We start from the raw sequence: 9936 nt of genomic DNA on the forward strand, positions 1-9936 counted from the left end.
CACATGAACTAGTTGTATTTACTTCCTCTAGCTTAGTATTCAAATCATCATTTAAATTCTTTAAGCTAGAAATTGATTCATGATAGGAAGACAATTCAGATGACAGTATTTCATTTTTCTTAACTTCTAGAGCAAGAGATTTTATAACACTAATGAATTTATCATGTTCCTCATATAAAATATCTTCTTGCTTTTCTAGCAGTCTATCCTTTTCATTAAGAGCATCAATTAATTCATTTATTCTGTCTACTTTAGCTCTATCTAGACCTTTAAACAAATCAGTGTAATATACTTCATCGTCAGAGGATTCCTCATCGCTAGAAGAAGAATACTTAGTAGTATCTCAAATATGTACCTTCTTGTCCTTAGCCATAAGGCACGTGTGTCGTTCGTTGGGGAAGAGCGAAGACTTGTTGAAGGCCGAGGTGGCTCGTCCTTCATCTTCGGAGTCAGATGAGGAACAGTCGGAGTCCCATTCCTTCCCGATGTGTGCCTCGCCCTTGGCCTTCCTGTAGTTCTTTTTCTTCTCCCTCTTCCCATGCTTTTCTTGTGCCTGGTCATTATCATTATCGGGGCATTGAGCTATAAAATGACCAGTCTTACCGCATTTGAAGCAAGAGTGTTTTCCCCTTGACTTGTTCTTGTTGGGGTACTCCTTGCGTCCTTTCAGTGCGGTCTTGAAGCGTTTGATGATGAGGGCCATCTCATCCTCATTAAGCCCGGCAACCTCCACTTGTGCTACCTTACTAGGTAGTGCCTCCTTGCTGCTGGTTGCTTTGAGGGCAATGGGCTGCGACTCATAGACGGGTAGTGGACCGTTCAAGGCATCATCCACATATCGAGCTTCTTTCACCATCATACGCCCGCTTACGAATTTTTTCCGAGGATTTCCTCGAGCGTCATCTTGGTGTACCTGGGGTTCTCACGAATAAGATTTACAAGATGGGGGTCAATAACTATAAATGACCTGAGCATGAGTCGAACGACATCATGATCCGTCCATCTTGTACTCCCGTAGCTTCAGATTTTATTGACCAGGGTCTTGAGCCTGTTGTAAGTCTGTGTTGGATCCTCTCCCCTGATCATCACGAACCTCTCCAGCTCGCCCTCCACAATTCCATCTTGGTAATCATGGTGGCGTCATTACCCTCGTGAGATATTTTGAGGGTGTCCCAAATCTGTTTGGCGTTGTCCAAGCCGCTGACCTTGTTATATTCATCCCTGCATAGAGATGCTAGCAAAATAGTAGTGGCTTGGACATTTTTATGAATTTGTTCATTTATAACACAAGGTTATCCGTACTATCAAAATGCATTCTATTTTCTACAATTTCCCAAATGCTAGGATGGAGGGAAAATAGATGACTATGCATTTTATGGCTCCAAAATGAGTAATCCTCTCCATCGAAGTGTGCGGGTTTTCCAAGTGGAATAGAAAGTAAATGAGCATTTGAATTGTATGGGATGCGAGAATAATCAAAGGAGTAATTTTGATTAACCGTTTTCTTTTTGGATGAGGAGTCGTCATCGTCATCCCTTGGTGAAGAAGAGGAGGCATCGCTGTCGTAGTAGATAATCTTCTTGATGTGCCTCTTCTTCTTCCCGTCCCTCTTCTTGTGACTTGAGCCTGAGTCAGTGGGCTTGTCGTCTCTTGGCTCGTTGAAGAGGGACTCCTCCTTGTCGTTGATCACCATCCCCTGCCCTTAGGATCCATCTCTTCGGTTAGTCCCTTGGATGAAGAGTATGGCTCTGATACCAATTAAGAGCACCTAGAGGAGGGTGAATAGGTGATCCTGTGAAATTCAACACTAAATAGCCAACACTTGGTTATGAAATGTTAGTGCAATTTAAAACCAAGTTGCTAAAGTGTGAACTTTGGAAGAAAACCAATCACAAAGAAGATGGACACAAGACATAGTGATTTATCCCGTGGTTCGGCCAATGCCTACTCCACGTTGTGGTGACCTCGTTTGGTCAAGGATTGCACTCAATCCCTCTCAAGTGATCCAATGATCAATTTGAGTATAACGGTTTTCTTTCTCAGTATACTTTTCCCATTTGCGAGGAATCTCCACAAATTGGAGCCTCTCGCCCTTACAAAGTTGATCACAAGAGAAGCATAAGAGTAAGGGAGGGAAAGCAACACACGCAAGACTCAATTCGTAGCACACACACGCACACAAGCCAAGACTTGAGCACAAAACACGGCGCAAGGAGTTCACAACTCAAACGGTGCTCAAATCTCTAACACAACGATCCAAATGCGTGGAGGCAGAGTCTAGGTGTCTTAGGATGTTTAGAGAATGCTTGGTATTCTGCTCCATGCGCCTAGGGGTCCCTTTTATAGCCCCAAGGTAGCTAGGAGCCGTTGGAGATCCAATTGGAAGGCAATTCTTGCCTTTTGTCGGGTGGCGCACCGGACAGTCCGGTGCACCACCGGACATGAACAGTACCTGTCCGGTGCCCAATTTCCTTCCTTTTCTGGCGAAGCCAACCATTGGGTCTTCGGTCCTGTTGGCACCGGACACTGTCCGGTGCACACCGAACAGTCCGGTGTGACCAGTCGACCGTTGCCTCGGCCACGTGTCGCCCGATGATCGCGCAGCCGACCGTTGGCCGCGGGCGCCATTGGCGCACCAGACAGTCTGGTGATTTTTAGCCGCGACGTCTTTGCTTTTTCCCGAGAGCGACGAGTTCGTCGCCAGGCCAGCCTGGGCACCGGACAGTCCGGTGCACCACAGGCTGGTGCTGTTTTAGCTGAACTTAGCCAAAACTTCTTCTGTTCGATTCCAGTTTTCTTGGCTATATTCCTGACACTTAGATAAATATGTTAGTACTCAAAAGCAAATTACTAAGGCCAGAGACATACCTTGTTCTTTGATTTGCATCTTAGCACTTATGAACCAACGTATTTTGTGTTGGGCATCTAATCACCAAAACATTTATAGAAATGGCCCAAGGGCACATTTCTCATTCATAAATTCCCTATATAATAAATTAACATTGGAAAAAAAAATTAAAACTACATGGAACTCGTTGCGTTAGGACTAGTTTGGGAACTCTATTTTTCCAAGAGATTCCTATTTTTCCAAGGGAAAATGAACTAATTTCCCTTAGAAAAATAAAAATTCCTTGGAAACATGAGGTTTTCAAACTAGCCCTTAATAATTTTTCTTATCCACATCCTGAAATTTGGAAAGTTTAGGTTATGTCACAAATTCATGTACAATTCATGTACTGCATCATGACCACCAATGTGTTAGAATGTGTTTTGCCAATTCGTTCTCCTAGTCCCAATCCTCGTCATCATCTATCCAAACCACATTCTTGTGACTTGGCTTAGTTTTCTTAGCCTTAGCTACCTTTTGCCAGAAGTAATCGGCCACTAAATCATGAATGACATGAGACAAGAATGTAATCTCCTCCACTTGTTGCTTTTACGTGTAATAGTTTGCTTTCACTTGATCAATGAGCTCACAAAGTCTAGCGCTCTAGCATTATTCTTATCATCATCCTTGCCCTCATTGGTCTCCACAGTCTAAGATGACATGGAGTGGGCAACTTTGTTTTTCTCCTCTTCTATCTTCTTTTTCAAACTTGTCCTATTCTATCTTAGCGGTATGGTCACATGTACGTGGTTTCTATACATGAATGCATACAAAGAATTTAGCCAAGTAAATTAAAATAATGAACATGTAGTAAAAAGTCACAATGTCAATGCATTCACTAGTAAATTTAAGAAAACTAGAAACAAGCTCTTGCATGAGATATATTTGAACTTTTTTAGCCTTTGTTGTCCTCTTCTCCTCTTGCTTTTGCTTGGCAGCCAACCACTTTTTTCTCCAAGCAAACTATTTGAAGGTACCTAGATGTATCGAGTGACGACGATGTTGCTTGTACATGTGGTACATAAGGTAGTTTATCGAGGCACCGAGATCCACGTCTAAACTTCTAATCAAGTAGAACATTCGACCTCATTGTATCTCTAACTTCAACACTATCCTCCTAGGAATTTCATTTGTGTTTTTAGTGCTCAGTTGAATGAAATTAGTCAATTATTGAACAATCAACATTAAATAATTTAATATATAACCAACCACATCATAATCAACTTTGTGGCCACATTAGTAACCTATTCCAAGCTTCAAATGAAATAGGTTGTAGCTACCTTCGATGCCACATTTGCATAGTACAAGTTGGGCTATGAGATACTCATCTTTGTTCTTCTACTTTGGCTCTGACCAAGAAAACTTAGGTCCATAGAGCCACTCACTGAAATTAAAGTTCTAGTAAATGCTTCGTAAGATGATGCATAAGTACTTATGTAAATACAATTTTTTCGAGAGAAAAAAGATGCACTCACTTCATTATCGTTACCACACTCAAACTCAAGACTACAATTAGGTGAAACCATAATGGAATCTTCATAGTCATAAAGAGCATGATTGTCAAGTCATTTTGAGACAACTTTGTTCTTATCCCTGTCTATCATTGTTGTAGGATTGAGTGTAGAACCCACTAATTGAAGAGCATGTGCTTCTTATGTTCAAACAAGAGGTGCCTTGGGTTGAACTTGTTAGGCCCATTGATCCACTAAAAGAAGTAGCATCTCTCCTCATCTTAAAAAAGTTGATGCACAAAATATTATCGATAATTTCATAGCAAATATGATGGAAGATGAAATGAACTATTTACAAATAATTACTTACACTTAACCATCTCAATGTGTAGAAGGCACGAGCAACAATATCTAGATGCTGTGATTGAAATACACGGGTCAACTTACCACATTCATAGTTAGGAAACAGTAGTTCATGATGGACAAATGCATCATTATAAGGCATGTCTTGGTGCAAAGCTTTGGGACGATGCTATTTCTTCCTTGGCTATATGCCACAAGTCATTTATCTATTACCTAGAGTATTATGAAAGTATTTGCACTATATTTGCCTTCAAAAGTTTAATATGAACTTATAATCTGAACTAAATAGATATAAACTAATAGAACTAACTAAATATAAAGTATAATTTAGAGCTAACCATGTAAACTAAACTAACTACATGTTAACTACAAATTCTTTCTAACATTCATGATAACTTAAACGTAGAGCACATGTGTCTATAGAAATTTAAGGTAGAATGTAAACACAAGTTTCTAAATGTATTCAATCTAAAAAAACTAACTAGCAATCCAAGCATAATCAGACTTTTGGGTGGAACCCTAGGCACCTAGGATATTCTTCATATCATCATGAAAACACATAAAGCAACGAGATACCTTGCTTTAATGCTAGGGGAGGACATTGAGAAGGTTTTCCACTAAAATACCTTGCCATAATTGGTCTACCACTGGAGGAGGCCTTACGCGCTAGGCGGGTTGGCCCGATATAGTCGTGACGTGACAGGGTCTTTGGCACGGCTTATCTGCCTCACCAGTGTGGCGTGCATCTCAGCTTGTCCAAGCTAATGAAATTGGCGAGATTTATTGGGTTGGTTTTAGAACTAAGTTTGAGTGTAGTATTTTTAAAATCCTTTAGGCCTTGTTCGTTTGTGTCGGATCGGTGGGTCGGAACGATTCCTAGCCGGATTGCTTCTCTAATTTATATAAACTTTGATTAGCTGGAACGATTCCGGGTGCAATCCGACGTAAACGAACAAGTCCTTTGGCCTTGTTCGTTTATGTCGGATTAGTGGGTCGGAACGATTCCTAGCCGGATTGCTTCTCTAATTTATATAAACTTTGATTAGCTAAAACGATTTCGGGTAAAATCCGACGTAAACGAACAAAGCCTTAAGCATGTTTGATTGCAAGAGGATTGAAAGTAATTGAGGTGGATTAAATCCCGTTATATTTAAAATTGTGGAGAGATGCATATACGGCCAGGTAAGTTAAGTGTAGTTTTTTTTTTCTTCTAATTTCTAGAACTCCAGTTATATTATTTCCGGTCGCTGCAGGGAAGCGTGGTCCTGGTACGTGGAGGCCGCACAGCCGCGCATGCCAACAAACCAGACGATCACTGGGCATCCAAATATACGCCTAGATTGTCTGGTTCCAACTACCCATCTGTGATCTGTCTATTGGGTATATGTATGTTATGTAATATAGTATGAAGTTATGAAGTCCGACCCATACCACCGCGCCTAGACTGTGCCTGCATCCCTCATCGCTCGGCTCGATCGCTGATCAGTTCTGCGGCCGGCGACGTGTGCTAGCTCACGACGACGACATGGTTTCCCCTTCAGTTCCTCTCCTTTAATTTCCCTCTTGCTAGCTCCACCACCAGAATCAGACGGTCGAATATATCATTCACGACTACTGGAGCTGATGACAACGCAAGTCACAATAAGCAAACATAATCTCTCTGCTCGTTTTCCTCTGTGTCGTCCTGCCGCGCGCAGGGCTCGGCGGTGAAGATCGGGACGTGGGGCGGCGACGGCGGGAGCCCCTGCGACATCACGGTGGCGCCGCGGCGGCTGGAGAGCATCACCATCCGCTGGGGCAAGGTCCTCGACTGGATCGCCTTCTCCTACCGGGACCAGAGCGGGGAGCTGCACACCGCCGGCCCCTGGGGCGGCAACGGCAAAGGAGAGGGCACGGAGACGGTGAGTTCTTCTTCGCCTTTGCATTGACGAGCAGACATGAGGATCCATCTACATCTTGCACATGCTGCACGCAGATCACACTGGAGGCCTCGGAGTATGTAACGGGAGTGGCCTGGTCCGTGGGCCCGTTCAAGTTCAAGAACGTGGAGCGCTGCATCACCTCCTTCAAGGTCGTGACCAACCTCCGCAGCTACGGCCCTTTCGGCCACGGGGTGGACAGCACGCACCACAGCTTGCCCGTGCTCGACGGCAGCGTCGTCGGCATGTTCGCCCGCGCAGGGGATTTTCTCGACGCCATCGGCTTCTACGTTCTCCCAGATGCCCTCCCTGCTCTAAAACCGACGACGGACCCTGCTGAACAAGAAGAAAAAGAAAAGGATTCTGGCCATCAACAGAATGGGAAGGCAAAATCTAACCAAGAAGAAAACGAGGACTCCAAAAACGAGAAGGATAAACCCTTGTCGTAGTTCGTTTTCTACGACAAAAAATGAATCCTAATCTTTGTCGGATATCTATTTGTGCTCTTGTTGTGAGTCTCTTCAGCTATTGTTCCAACTATTATTAATATATGTACATGCGTGGGAGCTATGCATTGTAATAATCAATTTTCAGAAAATAAAGAGTATTTTCCCTATTTTTATATCTATATGTTTTCTAATTTTAATTTACTATATTAACTAGAAAAATATATCCATGCGTTGCAACGAGTCATCAAAACATTCATAGAAAATAGTGACGTAAACAATACATATTTATTGCTAGAAGGCCTAGGGTAACCCACTCTGTTAGACTTTGCTTGTTAAAATGTTAGCAATGGCTCGATATATGCTTTTGTAGTTTATCCAACCTTGGGCCAAGTAAAGATATGTTTAACTCTCTTATAGGTTACTTCAAACCTAGAATGGCCTCCAGTTTCACTAGCATGTAAGGAGGAACATGTGTCATCTTAAGGACCTAGTCTTGTGGCCCCATGGACCTGCATCCAAGTGAGTATCCTATGGTACAAAGTACCTTTCGAACTTAGAGTATTTTTACTTTTAGTGGCCCTTAGACACTTGGGACCTTAGGCCTAGGGGCCCTCTATCTAGTGCTATAACTGGGCCTCCCTTTGATCAAGGATTAGGAGAGATTCCTAGGGGTTGGGACCTTAGGAGGAAAATTGTTGCCATAGTGTTCCTCGAAGATAGCCTCTTAAGGTGGGACTCTTAAGCATGTCTTGCCAGCAGTCAGGGGTATAGCCTTCCTCGAGCGCTAACAATCCTATAATAAAAAGAGGATTGATCATAGAGAGAGTAGAAATGTCATAAGTGATGGATGGGCTGGCCTTGAAGGTGGTTGAAAGGGAAATGTGCCCTTGGACCATTTCTAAGTATTTTGGTGATTTAGTGTCTAACACATGTGCTAAAATGTAAAATGGTGAACAAAGTACAAACCAAGGATAAAGGTATGTTTCTCAGACTTAGTACATTGTTTTATGGACTAATGTATTGTGTCTAAGTGCTGGAAACAGGAAAAATCCAATTGAAAATGTCTTGGCTCGAGCAACCAAGAATCTGCTCAGTCTGGGAGCACCGGACTGTCCGGTGGTGCACCGGACAGTGTCCGGTGCGCCAGGCTGGTTCGAGCGAACTGGCCGCTCTCGGGAATTCACCGACGACGTACGGCTATAATTCACCGGACTGTCCGGTGCGCACCGGACTGTCCGGTGAGCCAACTGTCGGCCGGGCCAACGGTCGGCCGCGCGATCTGCGCGGGACACGTGGCCGAGCCAACGGCTAGAAGGGGGCACCGGACTGTCCGGTGTGCACCGGACATGTTCGGTGCGCCAACGGCTCTCTGGCGGCCAACGGTCGGCTGCGTCAGTTAAGGAAAGAAATCGGGCACCGGACAGTGTCCGGTGCGCCAGACGACAGAAGGCAAGAATTGCCTTCCCAGATTGCTCTCAACGGCTCCTAGCTGCCTTGGGGCTATAAAAGGGACCCCTAGGCGCATGGAGGAGAACACCAAGCATTCCTAGAGCACTCTTGATCACTCACACTCCAATCTTGCGCACTCGTTCGACATTCTAGTGATTTGAGCTCCGTTCTAGTGTGCTAGTCTTTTGAGCTTAAGTCTGGGTCTTGTGTGTGCGTATTTGTTGTGATCTTTGTGTCTTGTGTGAGTTGCTCATCCCTCCCTTACTCCGTGATTCTTTGTGAACATCAAAAGTGTAAGGGCGAGAGGCTCCAAGTTGTGGAGATTCCTCGCGAACGGGATAAGAAAAGAAAAGCAAAACACCGTGGTATTCAAGTTGATCATTGGATCACTTGAGAGGAGTTGAGTGCAACTCTCGTCCGTTGGGACGCCACAACGTGGAGTAGGCAAGTTTTGTACTTGGCTGAACCACGGGATAAACCACTGTGTCATCTCTGTGTTGATCTCTTTGTGGTTATCGTATTGTGCAAATTCTTCTCTCTAGCCACTTGGTGATTATTGTGCTAACACTTAACCAAGTTTTGTGGCTTAAGTTTTAAGTTTTACAGGATCACCTAATCACCCCCCCTCTAGGTGCTCTCAATTGGTATCAGAGCCATTCTCTTCAAGAAAGGGACTAACCGCCCGAAGAGATGGATCCTAAGGGGAAGGGAATCGTGATCAACGACAAGGAGAAGGAGTCCTTCGTCAACGAGCCGAAGGACGACAAGCCTACCGACTCCGGCTCGGGCCATAGACAGAAAGAAGGGAAGAAGAAGAAGACGAGGCGCATCAAGGAGATCGTCTACTACGACGACAGCGATGAGTCTACTTCCTCCCAAAAGGACGACGACCACAACGACTACGAGAGAAGGAAACCGGTCAATTCGAACTTTTCTTTTGACTACTCTCGTATTACTCAAAGTGCAAATGCTCATTTATTATCTATTCCACTTGGTAAACCTCCTCATTTTGATGGAGAGGACTACGGATTTTGGAGTCACAAAATGCGTAGTCACTTGTTCTCTCTCCATCCTAGTATATGGGAGATTGTAGAGAGTGGAATGCACTTTGATAGTTCGGATAGTCCCATTTTCATTAATGAGCAAATTCATAAGAATGCACAAGCTACTACTGTTCTTCTAGCTTCATTGTGCAGGGATGAATACCACAAAGTGAGTGGCTTGGATAACGCCAAGCAGATCTGGGACACCCTCAAGATTTCACATGAGGGGAACGACATCACCTTGCTCACCAAGATGGAGTTGGTGGAGGGCGAGCTTGGACGATTCGCGATGATAAGGGGCGAGGAGCCGACACAAACATATAACCGGCTCAAGACCCTTATCAACAGAATAAGGAGCTACGGAAGCACGCGATG

The 9936-nt window shown here is 44.1% G+C and overlaps 1 protein-coding gene across 1 annotated transcript; it reads left to right on the forward strand.

Annotated features, from left to right (window-relative positions):
• The first annotated feature begins 6135 nt into the window (after nt 1-6135).
• LOC100192837 (uncharacterized) lies at nt 6136-7235 on the forward strand. Its single transcript, NM_001138028.1, is given in 3 exon segments — nt 6136-6229; nt 6399-6602; nt 6677-7235. Coding segments are annotated over 3 exon segments (600 nt in total). The 5' UTR covers nt 6136-6226; the 3' UTR covers nt 7070-7235.
• Nucleotides 7236-9936: the final 2701 nt, after the last annotated feature.

The sequence above is a fragment of the Zea mays genome, chromosome 9 (genome assembly GCF_902167145.1).
Source record: "Zea mays cultivar B73 chromosome 9, Zm-B73-REFERENCE-NAM-5.0, whole genome shotgun sequence".
NCBI classification, from domain to species: Eukaryota; Viridiplantae; Streptophyta; class Magnoliopsida; order Poales; family Poaceae; genus Zea; species Zea mays.